Below are 24,628 nucleotides of genomic sequence, written 5' to 3'. Positions count from 1 at the left end.
CGTTCTGCAAACTAAAGCGGGATTCATCTGTGAAGAGCACATGCCTCCATTCATTCATGGTCCAGTTTCGATGTTGACGGCTCCAGAGTAAACGGACCCGTCTCTGTGCTGGAGTGAGCGGGACGCACACCGCTGGACGTTGGGCAAACAGCCCTGCTGTTCTGAGCCCCTGGTACACAGTTTGCCGGGAAACGGCAACCCCTGAGACGGCTGCAAGCTCCGCCGACAATAATTGTCTTGCAGGTGCACTCCGATTTCGTCGGATGGTTAAGGCCAGATATCGGTCCTGCTGTGGGGTGGTTACCCTTGGTCGACCTGGTAGTGGCTTACGACTGACATCTCCTGTGTCTCGAAATCGTCTCCAAAGCCTGGAAATGACACTTTGTGGCACATTCAAGGATACGGAGACTTCGGTCTGTGTCTGGCCTGCTTCTAGGCGGCCGAGTATTCTACCCTGCAAAACGGGGTCCAAATGGCGTCGTTGTGCCATTATGTTGTCACGTTCACCACGAGGCTACACTCCGCACATTATAACGCACATTATAACAGCGCAAACACTGCTGAGGGAATATGGGGCGCAGGCACTGGCTGAGTTTACCTTGCGGTTACGCCGCTAGTCAAAGCAGGGAACACTCCTTTCCTATACAGAGCGAACACGTAAGGTTGGCAGGTGCATATGTCGTGCGATTTGCGGTCTATTTCCTGTTGCTCTGCTTACTCGTAACTTATGCTTAATTTTTGGCCACTAGTGTATATAGTCATATATTTCCTTGTTGACGCAACTACATTACTAGAGAATCCATTGGAAATCAACGACGAGTACTGTTGCAGTATTTCACTGTTTTATTAATACACTTTTCTTGCGTCTACCCTTCGTTTACTGCTCCAGAATTATATAGTCATTGTGCGCCTCCACATCCTTTATTCGTAATGAAGCAGTAGATGTAATTCCTTTTAAAGATACCATATTATAAATAGCTTCTGACCCTTCACATCTAGAGACTTTACCCATATAACTCTACCAGTATCACTTGTATTAAACAAGAGCGAAACTGATCTCGGATGGCATTAAATCTGCAATCACAGTGAAGTTTCCCAGAGCTTAATTTATTAATAGTGGACGAACCTCCTTGACCTAAGACATTAACTCAAATCGCGAACAGACATAGATACAGAAGTTCTCGATCACTGTTCTCGGCGACTTTTAGTATCGTGTCTTGGGTTTCTCTTATCTCACGTCACTGCGATGGTACACTTATTGTCGCAAAAAGTGAAAGGCTGAAATGACGAAGTCCTCGAGTAGAAGCACAGCTACCGAGCGTGTTGGTCGTGCGGTTAGAGACGCAGAGCTATGACCTTGCGTTCGGGAGATAGTGGGACCGAACCCCACTGTCGGCAGCTCCGAAGATTCTTTTCCGTGGTTTCCCATTTTCACACAAGGCAAATGTTGGGGCTGTGCCTTAATTATGGTCATGGGCACTTTCATCTCACTCCCAGCCCTTTCCTATCCCATCGTCGTCATAGAACATACCCGTGTCGGTGCAACGTAAAGCAACTTGTAAACAAAACGAAAATAGCACAACCAAATGAAAAGAGCACTTTATTATAGATATTTCTTGGATAGATTTCTCAAAACGAGTTTAAGTAAAAAAATTTGCTGTACAAAATATCACGTAGCGCGGAAAAGCGTTGTACTCGAAAATCATAAAACTAGGACCTCCACTACCAGTAAGTGTACCAAAGTCACTTTCCTATTGCAGCCTGCGCATCTACACCATCTTAGCACAGTTCCTGGAAGATAGTGACATTAAAATTACTGTAAGTTATGTAGTGCGATTCGACGAATGATTTTATGAAAGACAAATTAAATGGCAGTAAGCAGAATTTCCTTGCGGAAAGACTGAAAACCAACACATTTTGACTCAGAACAGCAAGATATAGTGTGTAATTTGTCTGTCGTGTACGTAATACAGCTAGCTGTATGGTCAATGGCCCAAAGGCCTTTCTTTTGAATTGATAATATTCGCTACAAATTACCCTAAACGTACCTTGTCACTTTGCTAACATAATAGATAGAACTTCGCAAATATGCGAGTACTGTATATTAAAGAGTAAGACAAGAAGTGTTTTGTTTGATGACGAAAAATCATAGCACGGATGAAGTATATAAAATTTGAGCTGATGCTTCTGTAGCTCGGTTTCTTTGTCATGTGTGTGGCCTACGTTATTTCCAGACTCTGAACGCCTTCCCACTTAAGTCCCAGTTTATTGCTAAATTACATCTAAGGGCCTGTGCTACGACAGACAGATAAAGGCGCGGTTTAGATTTATGTGGCAGTTTGCGCATTTATCTGGTGATTCAGTGAAAAACGCGAACGACGACTTTCGGTTATGTACAATCTGGGAGAATATTCTCTAGATGAGCTATGCCGAAGTTCGAAAGGCATTTAACGCTCGTAACTGGGACTTGTGTCCTATCTGGGACTCTGCAATAAAAATCAAGATGGCTGCACATCGCGATGAATCTTCATGATGCTGTACGATAAACAAGTAGTTAAAATCTATGTACATTTATAAAATATATCATACTTCCTGTCCAGCTATCAGAGATTTTGAAGACTCTCGAGCTATCAAATTTGCCATAAATTATATGAGTTGCACGCAAGCACTTCAATTACAACCTTATTAGGTAGCCATAGTCGTTACGGCCACGATTTTGCCACGCTGCTATTTATTGGTTCGAGTCCCGTTAGTTGAATAATTTTTTACCTTCTAGTTAGTCGTCAGAGTACTAGAGGTGATGGTATACGTTTCCAAATGTCTAGTGTGCGTGCCAAAAGCTTGCCATGACGTTGTTCATAGTGATTCATCCGTCGATTGAAGACGTTATGGTTATATTTCTTTGACTTCGTGACGACTTTTTTTACTGCTAAGTATGTGCACTACCGAGCTCGATAGCTGCAGTCGCTTTTAAGTGCGGCCAGTATCCAGTATTCGGGAGATAGTGGGTTCGAGCACCACTGTCGGCAGCCCTGAAGATGGTTTTCCGTGGTTTCCCATTTTCTAACCAGGCCAATGCTTAAATAAGGCCACGGTTGCTTCTTTCCCACTTCTAGCCCTTTCCTGTCCCATCGTCGCCGTAAGACCTATCTGTTTCGGTGCGACGTAAAACAGCTTGCAAACAAAAAAAGTATGTGCACTAAACTGAGATCAGTGCTTTCCAGTTATATTCTAACGTTGTCTTGGAAAAAAAGTACTTCTCATTAAATTAGCAAAATACATTGAAAAATTAACAGTACAATTACTGATCCTCCGCTTCACGCATGCCGTTCTACTAATGATATCCAGGTTTACCAATTTATTTTACATGTTATAAAATTGCTAGGATTGATTACGATTATAATTTATACTTCTCAACGTGCGTCCTCGTAATTAGCGAAAATGAAAATCCTCAGCCTGTTTCCGGTCATTTGACCTGGTCAGGAATGGAATGAATGAAGCATCTAGTGGCGAGGATAGGAACTGTACCGGCGGCCGAAGCCTGTCGCACTCTCTGGGGCAATGATTAATTACTGACCTATGAAATGAAATGATATTGTAGAGTGTCGCTGGAATGAAAGAAGACAAGGAAAACCGGAGTACCCGAAGATAAACCTGTCCCGCCTCCGCTTTCTCCAGCACAAATCTCGCATGGAGTGTCCGCGATCTTAACTACGGAACCCAGCGGTGAGAGGCCGACGCGCTGCCGCCTGAGCTACGGAGGCTCTCCTCGTAATTAGTATTGGAGAAAAACAAAAATATATCGTGTGGTAGGAATGATATGATAGGATACATAACTTCAATCTTAACCTTTTGCGTCCATGTAAGATATTCTCTCTTTTTGTTTTCTACAACAATTTCTGAGTTTCGTTACATAAGTTAGGCCCATCTAAATTTTTTCGTATGTGTAGATTTTAGTCCTAATTCTTTTCTTGGCTGGACCTTCCACATTATAGCCTAAGAAGAGTTTAATATTGGACTCTAGCAACACAATTTCAAAAGAAATAGCGGTAAACGTACGAAGACACCAGGGAACAGGTATAATACCGCACTAAATTTCACCGCATCTTCAGTAACCTTATTGCCAATGCAATAAAATGTTATTACATCTTCCGCATAACAATACCGTAGTTAAAATCCGTTGATAGTACGCACGTAAATATGTAACTTCTAGTTTGCAAACGTGCAGCCTACGTATCTGGTTGTTTATCCGACAGTCGTAGTACAGGCCCTAATACGGACAGTAGGCCTATCGAAACAACATATTAAAAACAGTCTTTCATAGTAAGTACAGTTTAGTACAAACATTCATGCCATTTCCTTTCACAATACGTATGTGTAGCTCAGGCGCTCTTATCTGAGTATGTTCCAGCTAAAGCGTCGACATTTCTTTTATCCTACAGAACATGTGAAAACGGATCTATTTTGAGACGAACTGGACTTCTATGCCTTTCAAGAGACATGGATGGACATAATGCAGTCTTCTTCCTCCACACCTTTTCGCACACTTCTAGGGTCGCGGGTGTGAACCGAGTAGCACATGTGGATTTCGCCCTGTTTTCAGGCTGGGTGCCCTTCCTGACGCAGCGCTATATGGAGGGATGTAATCATTATTGCGCGTTTCTCTGGTGCTTGGTAGTGACGCGTGTTGACTGAATATGAAGAGGAGAGGGTTAGGACAAACGCAAACATCCAGTCCCCGAGCCAGAAGAATTAATGAGACACGAATAACATCCCCGTTCCGACCGGGAATCTAAGGGTAAGTCCAATTTGCACGCTGGTTTTCTGAGTCAGACAGTCGGCGCTGAATGTCTGACTCCGAGTAGCAGGTGGGATGTGGCCATTATGAAAGCTGGTTGTCAGCGCAGACAGAGCTGCCACAAAAGAAAAGATATGAAAAAAACTGATCAGTGTAGCATGGAACTAACAAGAGAACAGGCTGCAGCTCTATTGCTGCTAAGTGACAATGTTACAACCAAGTTAAAACGAATGAGAAGTGATATACATCCAATAAATGAATTAAGATATATTTACGGGGAGTACAAACACCTTTTTCCACAGTTACTTGTCGACGAAAACAGATTTTTGAATATTTCAGAATGAGTTCGGATACGTTTTGTTTTATTTTGTTAAAATTTGAACACAGGCTTACGAAGAACTGGGCGAATTACCACACTCAACACGAAAATCAACAGGCTGCGCGGCAGGTTGTCTGAAACCAGAATGAACGAATCATTCCGGTAAATATCTGAGTTAGACTACTAGTGCGCAGGCTTCCTGCGCGCAGGTGCATTATGGCCAGTCCCGCTTAAAAACACAGGACATACTTATGTCGACTCGGCGCCGACTGTCTGACTCAGAAAACCAGCGTGCATCTTGGACGTACCCTACCCCGGGACCCGTCTGATCCGAAAGCCTCAACGCTGACCATTCAGCAGTGTTCATTACTCGGTACGTAGTTCAGCTCTCTGGGGGTAAGGCCACGTGGTCTTGCATGGCTAGGCATGGGCGTCACTGTAAAACAGAGGAAAATCTTTGTCTGCTCTGAATTTGAAAGGAGTTCGTAGGATACGAGTAATTCGCACGGTTTAGTTATATGGTCCAAGATAAAATATTCTACAGCCTGTCGAAACTTGTATTCATCTCTTAACCCTCCAGTACTAACATCCGGTCTCCGAGACGGACCGCCCAATTATTTTCCTATAACTTTAGTGCGCATGCTTCGTTTACGCTTTGCTCATTGGTACCTTCAAATCGGTCAGTTTACTTATTGTTGCATTAGTGTTAAATGCCCGGATCAACTTCTTAGCAAGAATTCCTTTATTTTGGTCTCTCAGAGCGAAGTTGGTACTCGTGCTACTTTCTGCTGAAAATGAAACGGAATGAATTATGAACGTGAAAAGAGTACGTGCTGAAATTACTACTGCAATCTGAAGGGAATGACCAGGCTGCAGAAGGTTTTGAAGATTTTGTGGGAGAAGATCACCTTGAATGTCGTGAAGAAGATTCGGAGTCGGAAAAGGTCGTGGAGGAGAGAGAAGGATGAGCAAGATAATGATAATGGGACTTCTACACACACACACGCGCGCGCGCACACACACACACACACACACACACACACACACACACACACACACACACACACACACACAGAGAGAGAGAGAGAGAGAGAGAGAGAGAGAGAGAGAAAGAGAGAGAGAGAGAGAGAGACACAAAACGACAACGTAATGTTCCGCACTTCATTGGAAAAGACGGTGTCACAAAATGGAAAATGCATATTCCTCCTCAAAATGTGAGAACTCGCTCAGTGAATCTCGTAATTCATTTGCCTTGGGTGAAAGGACCGGCAAGAAATTTGACTTCTATTGTAGATACATGGAACTGCTTTTTTGATGTTAGAATTCTAAGCATTCTGGTCGACTGTATGGCTTTGCTGGCGAGATGTAGTGTTTACAGTGCACTGTGTCTTCTGGTATGGGCTATATCAAATTTGTTACTTTCATTGACATGTATCAGTCTCATCTTTGGCTTTGACAATATGAAAGTGATTGAGGTATGAGTGATGCTAGTAATACCATTGCTTATGCAGCCGGTCCCTGTTATGAATGGCGTGAAAATATTGCTCATAGGGTCGGTTGGTGCATGCATTTCAGTGGGCTTGGCAGACTGATATGTAATAGCAAGGGCTGGCTCGGCGAGGAAAGCAACGGGAAACTACCTCACTCCTCATTTCCCTAGTACGCCTCTTCAGTGACGCCTAGGCTATTTATGACCGCTGTTGGCGGAGCTGCAGAGGATCAAACCAGCCTTCGGGCTGAATACCCAACATACAACATACTGGTTGATTGTACAGATTTTTCTATAACCCGTGACCCTTATGAGCAAGAATATCGAACTGCAAGACCTGCAGGGCTTTGTTTGGTCTCTTGTACCTTTCTGGTGTACTGTACGTAAGACAAACGATTTGAACGCAGCGGACTTAGGGAAAACTAACAGTGCATCAGTTGGGATGTTTCGGCTCATTATGTCACTGGAGAGGTTTAGATTTCTGCTGAGGCATATTCGATTTGACAACAAAGAAGCGAGATTGCACCGACAAGAAACAGATAAATTGGCTGCAATTTGGGATGTATTTGACGTTTTTGTGGCAAATTGTCAAGCCAACTATGCTCCATCTGAATATACGACGGTTGACGAAAAACTCTAGACTTTCAGGGGAATATGTGGCTTCCGCCAGTATGGGATTAAAATCTATGCGTTAGTATGTGCTGAAATGCTTTATACGTCAAACCTTGAGGTATATGTCGGTAAACAGCCCGATGGCCCATATTTTGTTGAGAACAGCGCGAAAGCAGTAGTTGAAAGATTAATGAAACCTATTGCCAATACAGGTAGGAATGTGACCATGGACAGTTGGTTCACCAGCATAGAATCATCTGAAAGTTTGTTGAAAAACCATCAATTGACTTTACATGGTACTATAAGGAAAAACAAAATGCAGTTACCTCGTGAATTTCTGGAAGGCAAAAATAGACCCGTCGGCTCCAGCATGTTTGGGTTCCAGGAAAATTTCACCCTAGCATAATACATTCCCAGAAAAGGCAAAAACGTGCTGCGTTTATCCACAATGTATCGTGACGACAAAGTTGACCCCAACACGGAAATAATCATGTGGTATAATGACACGATGTGGTTAATAAGCTTAGTGCAGGGTGTAACTGCGCCAGGCAAACTTGCCGGTGGCCTGTGGTAATGTTTTACAGTTTGATGAACATTGCTGCTACAAACACGTTTGTGATAATGAACAGCAACAATTCTAAGGCTAGTATGATGCGAAGAATTTTCTTAGAAACACTGGCACTCGATTTAATTGGAGGTGAACTAAAAAGATCCACAGTCAAGCAAGTTCCAAGACTGACTCGAGTGAGAATTCAAGAGATCTGTAATATTCCAGCTGAGAACATGCCGGTGTCTGTACAGGAAGAAAAAGCGCATGGTCGGTGTGCACACCGTGACTCAAAGAAAAGTAGTAAAACGAATTACAAATGCTCTTTGTGTGGGAATTTCATTGTGATTGTTTGTCCAACTTGTTTTGAAAAGGAGTGAACGTGGTGATCGCCTGTGACTGTGAATTGTTCATTGCATCTTTGTAAGAATTGTCACTATCCAAGTTTTCTAGTTAATCAATAGGAGTGTTTATTTCTGTGTTTGAACTTGCCTGTAGCTAAAGAATGTGTGCTTTTAATGTTACAGGAATCTGGAGCCGGCGCGTCTGGGGATGACGAAGACCAACAGGGCAGGAACTCGAGAAGGTAAGTGGTCCGAACGTAAATAATTCTTGAACAAGATGTGGGTAACTCTATTTTCCAGTAATACGTGTCAACAGTGCCGAATTGTTTTGTTAGTACAGACCTTAGTGTGGTAGTCGGTCAGTCGTTGACCATCTCATCCCAAGATAGCAGGTATAATACGTGAGAGCGGTGGCATTTAATGGTGTTCAAATGCGACAACTCTGCATCTTTAGGTACCAGAACGTAATGAACTCCTCCGACACCCTGACGTGTGTTAAGACCGTTAACAGACAAAGAAAATTAAACTATTATTATTATTATTATTATTATTATTATTATTATTATTATTATTATTATACGTTAATAAGGAATAATGACAATTTCGTGTTTCTGTTTCTAGCCGAGTGCAGACCTTGTAAGGCAGACCCTCCGACGAGGGTGGGTGGCATCTGCCACGTGTAGGTAATTGCGTGTTATTGTGTTGGAGGATAGTGTTGTGTGTGGTGTGTGAGTTACGGGGATGTTGGAGACAGCACACACACCCAGCCCCCGAGCCATTGGAATTAACCAAATCCCCGACCCGGCCGAGAATCGAACCCTCAGAACCGAAGGCCAGTACGCTGACCATTCAGCCAACGAGTCGGACGAGAATAGTGCTATGCGTGGTGTGTGAGTTGCAGGGATGTTGGGGACAGCACAAACACCCAGCCCTCGGGCCATTGGAATTAACCAATGAAGGTTAAAATCCCCGTCCCGGCCGGGAATCGAACCCGGGACCCCCTAAACCGAAGGCCAGTACGCTGACCATTCAGCCAACGAGTCTGACGTTGATAGGGAAGAAAGTCTCTAACGTGATTTGGTAAATACATACCATTCTTTCGTTTTCTTCACTTGAAGAAATTAATAATGTATTCAGTTTGTACAAAACATTAAAAACATTTAATTTTATTGGTAGCTTTGAACGGGTGAGGTAGGCTAAGCCAAAATCAAGTAACCCGAGGAAGTTCTGTGCTACTCAATTCTTCTTCTTTTCTTTTAAGTAGTAGGTTTTTAGTAGTTTCCTAATTCAACTCAGCTTAATAACGGCGTGATACCTAACACACAAGTCAATACTAGCCTCTATGAATTGCAGATTCACACGTCAGTACAGACACCACAGTAACGCAGATCGTGGGTGTATGTGTCGTCTTCAACACCTAAGGATCAGCAACGTGAAGTTACCATTTATCTTAACAAATATGAAAGTGGGGTAGCCTACTACAACAAGAACAATAACAACAAACGTATGGTCTAGGACAGGCAAGGCAAACTGGGCCATAGGAGGCATAGGCTACAGCCGTGGCCGCACTCTTCTACCGTGGCTGCTTTGATAAGTAGGCCTCCGTAACATAGTGAAATGTGAGACTAGAATGGCGCATGTTGTGATAGCTACGCTTAAATCAATATAAAACCAAATGTTTGAAGAATTGTGAAGTCAGAACACTCAGAGAACATGATCCTCAATGAAAGTAAAATCTTGTTCCTTTGTGATTGCTGAAGACTGTTTGTTATTATTTCTTATGAAGTGCACAACACCAGATAACATGGCTAGAAGTGGAGTCTGAGCTGAAGAACATGAGAAACGGTAAGTCCCCAGGGTTTGATGACCTCACTGCTGACATGATAAAGACAGCTGGAGCACAAGGCATATAGTGGTTCTGTAGAGTATTGTCTGTCATCTGAGAAAAGAACAGGATACCAGAGGCCTGGATGAAAGATGTCGTCGTGATTGTGAACAGTCGCGATTGCGGACACAAAATATTTGGGAAGAGTGCCAGCTCGTTCCAGGGTTTTCCCCTTTTATTTGCGTCTTTATTGTGGACAGTCTTTATTGTGGACAGTCTCGATTGCGGACAGTCTCGATTGCGGACACACCATTAGTAATCTCAGCGTGCTTATTTCCTACAGATAAGCCTTCGTGAAATGAAGTATATGTATTGTACTTTTATTACTAGTGCAAGTGCGTAAAGGTCCATTGTTAGCCTACCCGGGACTGCGTGCCCTTTTTTTTAGAGCACCTCGCTTATTTTCGAGGTAGGCCTGCCGTGTAGCTCCGCACATGAAATAAACGGAAGGGGGTCAGAAGACCCACGGACGCCATGAACCCGCTCGGTTAACCGTACTCGGCCTTTAAAATAATGAAGACCTAGTCCCATAATTAGCTGCTATTTTTTTGCTTTGTCAGAATAACTGTTTGCACTTTTTAAGAAGCTTGTCGTTTTTACTACAAATTATTTACGTATTAATTTAGGCTTATAATTATTTCTCATGCATAAGCTTTGTCATAATTTTACATACATACTGTTAATAATCCACTCTTATTTACAACATACATTTTTTGAACGAACGACACATACGCTTACTCCATTCTGAGTTCCTTCCAAATTTAAGTCCATCCGCATAATTGAATGATCTGAATTCTCTGCTTCCAGCTTTAGATAGGTGATGAGATCTCTTATTCTTGGGTGAGGCCTTCCAATTTTACTGTTGATTTTGTAATTCCACCCTTCAGTGGCATTGTTTGTTCTGTTTCTAACGTTAAAGCACTTCCATATTTCCAGCGGGATAGACTAATTCAGCAGCCATTGCTCAACAAAATAGTTGAAGAATTCTGTTAATTTCACATCCGGCGGAGCTTGACAGTGAATTAGAATCCATTCACTCTACATCTTCAGGCTTCAGGAAAGCAAGTGAAGCACATTTTTTACATTTCGTCTGATTTCTTCGTTTTCCTTAGAAAGAGTCGTCATTCCTATTTCCTGAGCCTTCCTCCACAGAAACTGGGTGAAATGGAAAAAACATCCGTGAATCTCAGATTGATAAATAGTAAAAATATAAATAGAAATATAAATAGAATAAATAAAAATATAAATAGTAAAAATAGCACCAGTCTCAGAGTCTACTGGGAATTTCTCTGGTTTCCATTCTGGGACAGCTTGTACAATGTTTTCGAGCATCCGAATATACATTCCCCTTTTCTTGACAGGAAGAAGTGCAAATACATTAAGAGTGATGTTAGTTTCACTTTCACTACTTCCCAGGTCTCCACGTGTATCGTGAATAGTTGGGCGAACTGGCTGCTTACACTCTTAAATGTACCGTCAACGAAAAGCAACGTTTTTTCTCGCAAACATTTCCTTAGCTAAAGAACTAGCGAAAATTAACATTCTCTCATCTGTGCCATCATCTGAAAGGAGAAAGCTCTTTCCGTCAAACATTTTCAACAATTCGTCACTGAGGAAAATTTCTGACACTAACTTCGGTTCTTTCTGCACTCCGTGATCCTTATTCCTTCCATAGTACATTGAATATTGAATATTTGCAAACTGAGGAATGTGTGTAACAAGTTCATATCCTTTATTATGCAAATTTTGAATTTCTTCAGAATAAATCTGAGGTGTAGAAGAACGAGGCTCTTCTCTAGCCCGTTTCTTTGCACGAAATATTGCTTGTTTTACATCAAGTTGAGCCTCATCAGGTATGCAATCATGATTTACAATTCTCACGACTTCCTTGCCTAAAATAAGTAAGCAAATAAATAATAATTAGTAATTAAGTATTATTAATAAAAATAAGAATAACAAATATTTAATAATAAAACAATTACTTTGGTTGCTAATACTTACAACCAAATTAAGTCAAAAACTTTTCTACGTGCTTTATGACACGTGCAGAGACTTCAAGCCTGTCAATCTGGAAAATAAATTGGATCACAAATAGTAAATAGGCCTATAATGTATTTTAATATATTTACAACTAACGTTTAAATGAATCAGAGTTGAAACTTAATCGAGAGGTATATATATTAAAATTATTAAAATTTGTTAAGATTAAGTTCTGTTACATACCTTTAGTAAATAATTTTCCTTTGCAATTCTTCGTTTTCTCCTTCAAACAAATCCATGTGGTAACACCATTTTTACTAATTCTAAACTCTCTGTAACTATAACCATGCAATAAGGCACATGGCTTACCTTTCTCCGTTTCAATAAATTCCATAATAGCACAACGAATAATGAGCAGAAACAAGCAAACGAACTAAAAACTCAACACAGTGGTAGAGCTAACGTTCTGTATGACAACTAGAGCAGAAGTGGATTGGTAAGACGGGTGGAAAACCCTGGAACGAACTGGCACTCTTCCCATATATTTTGTGTCCGCAATCGCGACTGTTAATGAGGTGTCCGCAATCGACACTGTCCGCAATCAACACAGCACCGGATGAAAGGCATCATCATCCCCCTGTTATTTAAAGGGAAGCGGGAAGGAATGTGGAGATTGTAGGTGGAGAGCAACACGGATTCATTATGAACCGAAGCACTACAGACCTCACATTTGCTGTCAGAATGCTAACAGATAAGCGCTGGGATTATGGTAAGAACTTACTGGTGATTGTTATGGATGTCGTGAAGGCCTACGGCATTGCCGCTAGGAAGATGATCTGGGAATGCCTAGAGGGTATAGGTGTGCCAAGCTTCATGACTGATAAAGTAAAGATGCTCTATCAGAATGTTTTAGCTGTGTCCAGGTAGGGGATCGAAGATCACATTAGTTTGAAACCAAGAGAGGAATGCAGCAGGGAAGTGCCTTGTCACCATTCATATTTATCATGGATTGGAACATAAAATCCAACAAAGAACATTACAAAGAGCCTAACACTCTAGTATTTGTAGATTATGATTTCGTTTGGGGATACATTGAAGCAGAAATACAGGAGAAACTAAATCTTTGAAACCAAGCAAGTGGCCGCGCGGTTTAGGTCACGTAGCTATCAGCATATATTCGGGAGATAGTAGGTTCAAACCCCACTGTCGGCAGCCCTGAAGATGGTTTTCCGTAGTTTTCCATTTTCACACCAGGCAAATTCTGGGACTGTACATTAATTAAGGCCACAATCGTTTCCTTCCCACTCCTAGCCCTTTTATATCCCATCGTCGGTGCGGCGTAAAGTTTAAAAAAACTTTTGGAGTGACAGGTTTAAAGAATATGGACTAAACGTCAGCAAAACAAAAACTGTTGAAATGACTATCAACAGGAAAGGCACAGAATCCATCATTTTTTCTGGAGAGAACTCGGTTACAGTCTGTGTCTTACTTCAAATACCTTGGAAGTATCATTTCCAAATAACACAAAATAAGAAATACTGAATACGACTCAAAAAGCTTCTCCATTTTTTCTCAAGTGAGAATCAACATTGGGAAGATAAAATACCCCAGAAAGTATAATTGACTATGTTTCATTCCTATGTCATTCCAGTTCTTACCTATTGACTCGAGACATGTACCCTACACAACAAAGCTAATTCTAAAATCCAGTCAACAGGAATGAAATACATCAGAACAATGAACAAAATATAAACAGGAAATACAAGGTAAGAAATGAAGCAAACAGGAAGGAGACTGGCATCAAAATGCCTGTTACCAAGCTTGTAGGAAGACACAGACTACAATGGTTTGGACATGTAATGAGGATGGACAGAAGCAGAACAGCAAGGAATTACTTCGACAGAGAAGTGAGAGGGAAGAGACCAATAGGGAGGCCGAGGAATCGATGGATAGATGCAATGAAATCTGAGGTCAGCAAGAGGAATGTCAAGTGGGAGGACATAAAGGAACAGAAACTATATTCTGACAGGAAGAAGTGACGAGCGCTTGTACGCCACACCCGGGATACTGGAGCTGGAAATGATGATGATGATGATGAAGAGAAACATTATCAAATATTTTCTTGTGACTGTTCGTTATTGATGTGGGATCAGTTAAATTTCAATTATTAAATGTATATTTATACCAAAGATCTCCTCTTTCAATCCTTCATTCTACAAGAAAACGAAAAGTACCTCTTCTTTATACGCGTTAGTAATGATTATGGGTGGAACTCATTTATGCAATAATAATGTTTATTACCACAGCTTCTCCGCAATCCCATTATGTGAAATCTATCTAAATGTGACCAAACATATTGTTCTTCATTCTACATACAGTATACACGGAGTGGCCGAAATTCATGGGAAGACATTGAATGTGATGTTAATAACGAGTTGCTCCTCCGCGAGCCCTCAAAATGGCAGCAATACGGTGAGACATCGACTCTACAAGGTATTGGAATCGTTTTAGAGGGATCTGGACCCGCGTATCTTGCATTGCTACCCAGAATTGGTCTTGTGTAGTTGGTGTGGGGTTCATGGAGCGTACATCAGCATCGACAGCATCCTATAGATGCTCGATTGGATTAAGATGGGGGGATCTGGAGGGCCAATCCATGGTCTAACTTCACTGGAGTGCTCCTCCAACCACCTGTGTGCCACCACAGAGCGGTGACATGGCTCATTATGCTGCTGAAACATGACATCTCCATCAGGGTACTGTAGGCCCAGAAGGGGATGCAGGTGGTCTGAATGAATATCCACATAACGTGTACCTCTCAGCGCTCCCTTCTGCCGGACAAAGGGGCCTAATTTCGACTATGAGGACGCCGTCCAGGCGGAACTGAGCCACCTCCCACCTGGACACAACCTTGTTGACACGCAGGATCCATAGCTTCATGGGGCATACGCCACACTCTCACGCGCCCATCAACTCGATACAACTGGGAGCGGAATTCATCAGACCATACCACACGCCGCCACTGTTCCATGGTCCATTGCCGATGTTCGCGGGCCCATGCATGTCGTTGAGCTCTGTGTCCAGGTGTCAGCAAAGGGACGCGAGTTGGTCATGGGTTGGTGAAGCCTTGTGCGGCGCAGTTGCCTCTTTACAGTCCTGGTAGAAATGGGTTCCTGACTCCCAACATTCAACTGGGCGGTAATCTGACTCACAGTAGCTCGTCTAGTGTCCAGTATGGTTCTGCGGAGGCGACGTGTTCGTTAAACACATGTGGCCTTCCCATGCGGGGGTTTACGCTGGTGGTGTCATTCTCTCTGCGATATTGAAGATCCACCCTCGACACTGTTGACCTCGTAAACCCGAATTCGCGTGTTATCTCCGCAATGCTATGACCCACGCGACGTGCGCCGATGATCATTCCACGTTCAAAGTCTGTTAACTCGCGACGTTTTGCCATCTTCACGACACTGGTGTCTGTGACAGACTGCTAAGCTACGTCGCAGCTAGGCGCAACGCGCTCAGAGGTCATACACGGCACATTTTCTAATGGGACAAACCTTCCCGTGACTTTCGGATATTGAGTGTAAGTACTTTCCTTTAGAAGTATCCCAAGGTTGTGGTGGTGTTTTTATGCAGGAGAGACTACTACGCAAACTGAGCAAGGTGCAGAGTGCGTTATCAGTTGGCGTTTGCCATGACTGCCATGCTTGCCGCAACCCTTTGACAGGCCTGACCAAGGCATGTTCCTGCCTGACTCTGCCATGAACTTGACTGGTTTAAGGGATTGGAACAGGTTGTGTTAAGCCTCAGGTAACATGATTAAGGATAAGTAATAATTTCGTGTGGCTATTTCTAGCCGGGTGCAGCCCTTGTAAGGCAGACCCTCCGATGAGTGTGGGCGGCATCTGCAATGTGCAGGTAACTACGTGTTTTGTGGTGGAGGATAGTGTTATGTGTGGTGTGTGAGTTGCAGGGATGTTGGGGACAGCACAAACACCCAGGCCCCGAGCCGCTGGAATTAACCAATGAAGGTTAAACTCCCTGACCCGTCCGGGAATCGAACCCGGGACCTTATGAACCGAAGGCCAGTACGCTGACCATTCAGCCAACGAGTCGGACATGATTAAGGAGATAAGTGGTTAATATTCCACTTTTGGCTATATTAGAAATGGTTTTTCGTGTTTTCCCCGCTTCATCTGAAGACGAATATTAGGATGGTAGTCCTACCTGGCATAGTGCTCACGGCCGCGACCATCCCTATCCTTGGTTACACACAGACATACACCACCACAAACACCATATTGACATTGGCTGTAGTTCTGAAGATGGGATTCTGTGGTTTACCATCTTCACACTGCGAATATGCGGGGCTTTATCTTAATTAAGTCTACGTCGGCTACCTTCCTAGTCCTAGCCTTTCCCGAAAAAGTTGTATGCGTTACTGCGACGTTAAGTAAAACCCCACGACGCTACAGCCCAGATGGGCCTTGGTCTACCAAGCGACCAGTGCTCAGCCTGAAGGCTGCAGATTACGAAGTGCGCATAATCAGTACGATGAATCTCCTCGGTCGTTATTCTAATTGACTTTGGAGGCCGGGGCTTCTATCTCACCGTCAGATATCTTGTGTTTGTTCTCACGTAGGCTGAGTGGACCTCGAACCAGTTCTCCAATCCAGGTATAAATCCCTGACCTAGACAAGAATCGAACCCAAGGCCTCTGGGTAAGAGGTAGGCGAACTACCACTAGACCGCGAGACCGGCCGCGACGTTACGTAACTAGCAATAAAATCTTCATACGTATGCTAAATATACGGGGCTGATGATCAAAATGTAAGTAAAGGAAAGCAAGTTTGTAGTTTTTACGTAACCGTTGATATTGTGATCATAGCCATGGGACCTCCTGCTTTAAGTGGGTTACAAACTACTGGGACGTGATCTTATCATTTAAAAAATCCGACTTTCATTGACCGGAATTCCTACTCCGGCCGTCTTGGGGAGAAGCCATAGTGTATGCCACTCGTCTATCACGCTTCAATCAAAATGTCTCCCGCTCATATGGAACTGCTATAGCTGCTACAACTGCTTATTCATACAACTGAAATACATCTATAGCTGGTGCTATGAAAGGATAAATGCTCCAAAATATATGCTGGTTGAGACTAAATCTGAAATACGTTTTCCGGTTTAAAAACAAAGCCACGGCTAAGAAAATAATATTTGTTAAGAGTTTCTTAGGAACTTTCTACCAGAGTTTTTTTTTTCTTTCGTCAGGCACTGTTGACCAGCTGCGTTTGTTTGAACGCTGGCTTCTTATGCTCAAGCTTGACAGAATGATTCCCAGAGCACTCGTTTGGTACGTGAGAGACCCATAGCAGTAGGTTTACTGCAACATTGTACGCTTTTAGAGTATAATATTGGCAGCCCTGCGTCTTGAAAATCGGTAACAGTTGAAATGCATGGATTTTTATTTGTTGTTTCATATAAGACACATGGTCTTCAACCCTATGTAGGTAGCGTGTGGTGATTTTTTTTATTTGACAATCTGTCAATTTCTGTTGTGGTAGGGCCTACTGTATGTGTATTTTCAACTTATTGGAGTTAGAACCGGGAGCTACTATGGGATATTTATTAGTACCATCCCGGCATTCAGCTGGATTGAAGATAGGAAACCACGGAAACAACGTCCAGAATAACCAAGACTAAGATTGAAACCTTTTTCTGTATTTAGTTATGTTGCCTGAGACTGCGTGCACTCCTTTCCAGTCCCCCGGACCAAACGATCGCGGATCAGCTGGATGGGAAGCTATTATGCAATGAAATGTAGTTAAACATATTGCGTTTTAGATGCTACTTTAGAACTCGATAGCTGCAGTTGCTTATATCAGGCCAGTATCCAGTATTCGGGAGCTAGTGGGATCGAAACCCACTGTCGGCAGCCCCGAATATGGTTTTCCTTGGTTTCCCACTTTTACACCAGCAAATTCTGGAGCTGTACATTATTTAAGGACACGGCCGCTTCCTTCCCACTCCTAGCCCTTTCCTGTCTCATCGTCGCCATAAGACCTATCTGTGTCGGCGTGACGTAAAGCAACTTGTTAAAAAGATGCTACTTTACTTTTAGTTCGAACACAGAGACAATTTTTTTTCCCTAAACATTGCATATATACAGTTCAAGTACGACGAAATGCCATACCAGTATTTGAGCCACTTCGGAGATGTTATATCACAGGTGTTGGCAATCGCTCGAATTGAAGGGAATACTAAGGATCTGTAGATTTTTATTGTAGAATATTCGATGGAACACATCATTGACTTGTATTAGAAATACAGTAGGTTACCCTCTATTCCACATAATGATGTGGACTGTTCCGGTATCATATTTTTGGTATGCAGCATTTGGTCAGCAGTACCATATATTTATGAGTGTAGAAGCTGCGCTTTGAACCCATGTTATTCTACGGTCTATGGTAGTTCTAGGATTAGGGTGGTAGTTATCTTCTGGTTCTCAAACCTAGGAACTATCCCGACATATCCCAAGGATGAGTGGAGAAAAGCCCCAGGAATAGCGGCCCGATTTCGAATTTCGAGTCCTATCTAATTGTGACCGTAATCGCTCAACTGCGACGGTGGTTTCAGTTTTGTGTTCGCTGAGGTTTTAAAAGATGTGATTCCATTCAAGAGGAGCTGATATAGAGCATTGTGGCACCAAGTTCGTTTACAACCCAGCATAATCACTTCAGTAGCGTAACGTAACTAGTACAGTTTGGGAATATCTAATCCACACATAATTAATTAGTAATTGTCGATGACTCACATGATTCACGGACCTTTCTTCTTTAATATTAGTTAGGCTGTTCACTGTGCTAGTTTCATGAATACCGAGATTGCCATATAAGTAATTGAAAATATAAAAAAGGTATATGATTTTCAGTTCATTCCGTGGAAGTATTTATTTTTTGCAAGTTGCTTTACGTCGCATCGACACAGATATATCTTATGGCGACGATGGGACAGGAAAGGTCTAGGAATGGGAAGGAAGCGTCCGTGGCCTTAATTAAGGTACAGCCCCAGTATTTGCCTGGTGTGAAGATGGGAAACCACGGAAAACCATCTTCAGGGCTGCCGACAGTGGGGTTCGAACCCACTATCTCCAGAATACTGGATACTGGCCGCACTTCAGCGACTGCATCTATCGAGCTCGGTCCGTGGAAGTATAATATTCTACTTGGCACCTTTCGAGGGTTGGGAGCTCGAATCTAGGTGCTGGCATTGGTCATTATTAGGATGGGATTACGCGGTTATTCCATCAGTTTCAGGCAAATTTGTCACACACTTTACTACAATTAGCACAATTATTATAACTGTAAGGCACTATTCGAACAAGACGTAGATAAGTAAAATTAACAAAAACAAAAATATAATTGAGAGCATTAACCATGAATATGCAACAAGCATGAAGACGTAACACCGTTGTGCATATTATATAAACCAAAACTCAGTATAACAAAACATAATTTCTTCTACTTCTTTCTAAAATTATTTAATACCCTTACTGATTCTTTACAAACAACTTTCTTAAGTCAGAAAGTCAGTCTGAAGAGTCTTACATCGTTTGTCATGGATAATAAGACTCTTATTGAAGAAATAACTAAATAAAAATATCAAGTCATCGTATTCTGTTTCTTTTCGATGCTTCGCCATGTTATGTTTACCATATCCTCCATATCCGTACTCGTACTTCATGCGTCATTGTTAAATATACATTTTTCTTTATAATTAATATTCTGGAATACCGCACACAAGGTTTCACCTTATATGGTATCCTGACTGGACTCCGAAGACGTTGGTATGATTGTCAGAAATAAATAAATAAATAAATAAATAAAAAATAAATAAATAAATAATATATGTAAGAGGTAGAGTATAATTTCCCGGTCTAGAAAGCCGAGAATAACGGCCGAGAGGATTCGTCCTGCTGACCACACGACACATCGTTATCTGCAGGCCTTCGGGCTGAGCAGCGGTCGCTTGTAGGCCAAAGCCCTTCAGGGCTGTAGTGCCATATGCTTAGTTAGTTTTTAGAGTATAATTGATTTTAGCTGTTAATTATTAATTAGAATAGATATGTACATAAAAATCAGAGTCCTGTAAATATGTAAAAAAAAAAATACGACGAGAATATATGTCTGTCTGTCTGTCTGTCTGTCTGTCTGTCTGTCTGTCTGTCTGTCTGTCTGTCTGCCTAAATGGACTAGACGAGGATAGTGATCGTGATTACCTTACTCTGCAAAGTGCAAAGAACAAACATTTAATCTGTGATTGTGCTAAGTGTAGAGTATTAGCTGTAATAGACTTATGTGAACATGATTTTGGAATTTGATACATTTAAAGTCGCGTGTTTCAAAAGATACATTGCTATAACAAGGATATACAAAGTAGATGATTCTTGTTTTTATGTCCCTTTTGGGATTTATTGCCGAGTTGTGTAGTCCCTGGCTTCTTATCTGGGCGGCCGTGGTTTGAATAGCGGCCAATTCATGTGGAATTCTTGAAATGAATAGTCAGTTACGTCCTTGTGATTCGTATTCCACGTAAAACTGCTGGTCCTCTGGCTATGTTCACGATATTAACAGCCGTGTGAAAGCACAAGCTAGCCTGCTTGATGTCTGTTCTTGTGTATGGGTGTTAAATTGGAGTGTTAGTCTTGTGATCGTAAGCTACAGGACAGTACTACTGTGCTATGATTTACAACTTCAAACGAATCCATGTATATTAATGGGATTCGAATTGCAGCCGTCCTAGTGAAAAGCAGATGACGATATCACCGAGCTGTCACACCGTAAGATCATTTGACATGGTGATATGTGGCTCGGAAGTAAACAACAAATCCTGATGCAACTAATTAACAGATAAGAATTAATGTAAAAACAATGGATAATTAATTACTAAGTACCAGAACGAAAGTCAGTCCCATAGGGAGGTATGTCGGATATTGTCGGAAGTGACCTCGCCTTTTGATGATGATGATGATGATGATGATGATGCTTGTTGTTTAAAGGGCCTAACATCTAGGTCATTGGCCCGTCCGCCCTTTGACGAATTAAGATATGAACAGTGTATATTGATGTTAAATATGACAAGAGTCCATAGATGTACTTCACTAATCCTACTGATGTGGTTTTCTTAAATGCATAGTTCAAAAAAATCAGGGGAACATGTTTTGTAACGTCTGGTATGTGAACGTTAATTTGCTAGATGGGGTTCCATTGATTGTACAGCATACCTTGAGACCTTAGCTACTCAGGGTATGTCAAATCGAAGTTTTACTCCATCAGTAGGCGTAGCCATCCACTAAACTGGCAGGTGACCCCTCGAAACAAAGTGAATAGCGGTGCGTCCGTGTGTCGTTGTGAGGTACACAGACTACTACGGTCATTTGAACACGTTGTACGTAAACCAGCACATCCCATGAGACATCTTAACGAAGTTTAAGTCGCAAGGGCCGTCACTTTGATCCAGGAAGGATGGACTTTTCGTCCTGTTGCTGTGGATCTCAATGTCTCCCCGTCAGTTATTCAACGCTTGTGGAATCGCTACAGTGAGACAGGCCAGTTCACAGGGAGGGTTGGACAAGTTTGTGGACGCATGACAACCCCACGGGATGACAGTAATCTGACCATCTGTGCGTTGCGGCTTCGTTCAATAACTGCCAGAGAACTGCAACGAGAACTCAGGAGGGTCACTGGAGTCACAGTATCTGGCCAGACAGTAAGGAACGGGTTAAGAGAAGTGTCCTTACGACCCAGACGTCCTGTTCGAGTGCCCCGTTTAACGCAGCAACATCGCGCATCTCGCCTTCTCTTTGCCCGTACCCACGTCAACTGGCAACTTCGTAAATGGAGACCTGTGTTGTTCACAGACGAGTCCAGATGTCCCCTGACGCAGCGTAATGGACGTCAACGTGTATGGAGACGCCGTGGCGAACAGTACATGCCAAATGTTGTCCAGGAAAGTGATCGATTCGGACAGGGTTCTGTGATGGTGTGAGGTGGCATCATCTTGTCTGCCATATTCGAAGAATGGAACAACGTTGCGTCATCGGTTACCGAGAACTTAGTTGCTTCCATCGCACGGCGACTGCAGGCAATAATAAAGGCAAGGAGAACCCGACGAAGTATTGAAAAGTGAACAAACGTCTCGGACTGGATATGGTGTACGAATGTTTTTTCCCGTGTGTAATTCTTTAGAGGGAATGCGGTTGTCTTTGTTTCAGACATTCATATTGTAAGCAATTCTTGATGGTCATAAGTAACTAACATTTCAAACTATGCAATCCGTGTTTTATTTATATTACCTTTTGATATTTGCCCGTAAATCTACGCACATGTGTCGCATAATGTGACGTGTACGAATACTTTTTTCGAGTATCTGTATTCAGATTCAGATGTACCACGGAGCTCAGTGAACACGAGATATCGTCGCCATAAGACCTGTCTGTATCGGTACGACATTAAAAAAAACACGAGATATTACTTGGTCACTCACGTACAGGAATATATCGAATAGGTGTGTAAAAGCAGCGAACTTCAATTTTAGGAAAATCAGCCCACTCCCCATTGCGATGCAACCCTGATTAGCATTGGCCTATCAAGTGACTGCTGTTCATCCCGAAGGCCTGCAGATTACGAGGTGATGCATGATCAGCTCGACGAATCATTTCGGCCATTATTCTTGGCTTCCCAAACTTGGGCCGCTACCGTACAGTCAGATAGCTGGTCATTTGTTCCCACGTAGACTGAGTGTATCTCGAACCAGTCCTCAGATCCATGTAAAAATCTCTTACCAGGCCGGGAATCGAACTCGGAGCCTTCCGGTAAGAGGAAGGCTTACTGCCTCAAGACCACGGGGCCGGAAGTCCGTGAAGTATCACACTAGTCTTCTCTTTTACTGTATTCCCAAATAAGTTACGAACAAATACCGCGACTGTAAATAAATAAATAAATTGAATATTAGTAAATGAGAACGCGGAATTCCCACATTGTTATCGAAGGGGTTTGGTACTTAGGCTACTGTAATTTTGTACAAAACAATGAGCCGTCAGTTTCCCTCATGACGATGGCAGTTACTAATGATGATACTATGCTTTAATTCCCTATACAAGCGATTAATCTTGAGAAATACCGAGATGCCAAAGTTTGGACATAAAGAAAATCTATTGACAAATTTACTTCGTATTTAACTCAACCTGGAACGGTGCGGGCTTTGAATATCGCAACCCTGACTCAGGAAAACACTATCTTCAGCGGACAGCTTCGATACCTCTCGTGTGATCAGTAACATTGTTTGATGGCGTGAGCGCGTCATTCTATTCATTTCGTCCATTGTTCGGAACTTTGTGAATGCTGCAAGAGGTGTATTTTGTTCATGAAGAACTTCACTTCCTGTACTCCTACAGTCTTTCGGCGTAATTTCATGTTTGCTGTAGTGAAAGTCCGGACTGAATGCTTATAAGCATACACTTTAAGTGACCATTCTCCTTTATATATTTTTTATTTTATGAAGCGGTACATCTGGAAACTTACGAATAGTTTTTTCTTGCCGAGATACTGTGTGACTTTCTCCTGCCCTAGTAATCGACTGACCTGGGCTACCTTACAGAGTAGCAGTTCTGCAGTGTACCACTTGATTAGAAAAAGGAATCAAGGAAGTCGATGAATGTCCTGTACTGCCTGACCGAGAAAGTCCAACGTTGTTCGTCCCATCGTAAACCGTGGTGCAGATTTCTCTAAATATTCCAGGTTTTACTATTACGCATGGATCTCAATAAATAGTGTATTAATAATGATATTGAATTCAGATGTGTACTAATAAAATGATGTGTGGAAGATAAAACATAGTCGGCTCAAAACGAAACCATCAGTTTTGAATTGTAAGTTTTTAACTGAATGCAGGGGAGTGCTTGCCTGATAAGATACTTGATGCACACTGAATGACGCGGCTCGTTTCGTTGTCAGGAATTTGGGGAATTTGCGAATGTGACTAAAACTTCTGGTGAAGTACATGGCTTGGGTATTCATTTAGTCTGTAACGGACATAAATACTAGTTTATTTTGAACATGACATTGTTTTCGTTGACTCGTCTAGTTCCTTGGCTGGGTAGCTTCAATTGGCCCAATGTTCGATTACCGTCCGGATCGAGATGTTAACGGCTTATATTCAATTCCCCTGGCTCGTGGACTGGGTGTTTGTGTCCGTTGTAATACATATTCCTTCTTATACACACAACACAACACACCACATTACCAAACACCATAGAATCACACAATAGTGAAATACATCTTTTATATAAGGTTGGCGTCAGGAAAGGCATTTGGCCGTAAAACTAGTGTAAATCCACATGACGTAGATTAATACATTGAACCAAGCATAATTCTTACCCTATCACTTTCCTTGTCTTTAAAGTATAGTACGATAAGTTACTAGCTGTTGTACCAGTCGTTGATGTGCAGGCCGGTAATCACTCCGAGTTAATTGAAGAAGCCCACCATCGGCAGCCCTGAAAATAGTTTTCTGTGGGTTGCCATTTCCACACCGGGCAGATGATGGGGATGTACCTTAAGTAAGGCCAAGGCTGCTGCCTTCCCTATCCTCTCC

The 24,628-nt window shown here is 42.3% G+C and overlaps 1 protein-coding gene across 2 annotated transcripts in view; it reads left to right on the top strand.

The window, feature by feature from the left end:
* The window catches only part of ssh (Protein phosphatase Slingshot), an 834,886-nt gene that overhangs the window by 273,403 nt on the left and 536,855 nt on the right, over window positions 1-24,628 (top strand). For both annotated transcript variants that reach the window (XM_067141516.2, XM_067141515.2), the window contains exon 2: window positions 8,293-8,351. In XM_067141516.2, the coding sequence (XP_066997617.2) occupies window positions 8,293-8,351 (59 nt within the window). The remainder of the gene's footprint in view (window positions 1-8,292; window positions 8,352-24,628) is intronic.

This window comes from Anabrus simplex, chromosome 2 (genome assembly GCF_040414725.1).
Source record: "Anabrus simplex isolate iqAnaSimp1 chromosome 2, ASM4041472v1, whole genome shotgun sequence".
NCBI lineage: Eukaryota > Metazoa > Arthropoda > Insecta > Orthoptera > Tettigoniidae > Anabrus > Anabrus simplex.
Note: the sequence above shows the minus strand (reverse complement) of the source record. Positions and strands in the feature narration are given on the sequence as shown.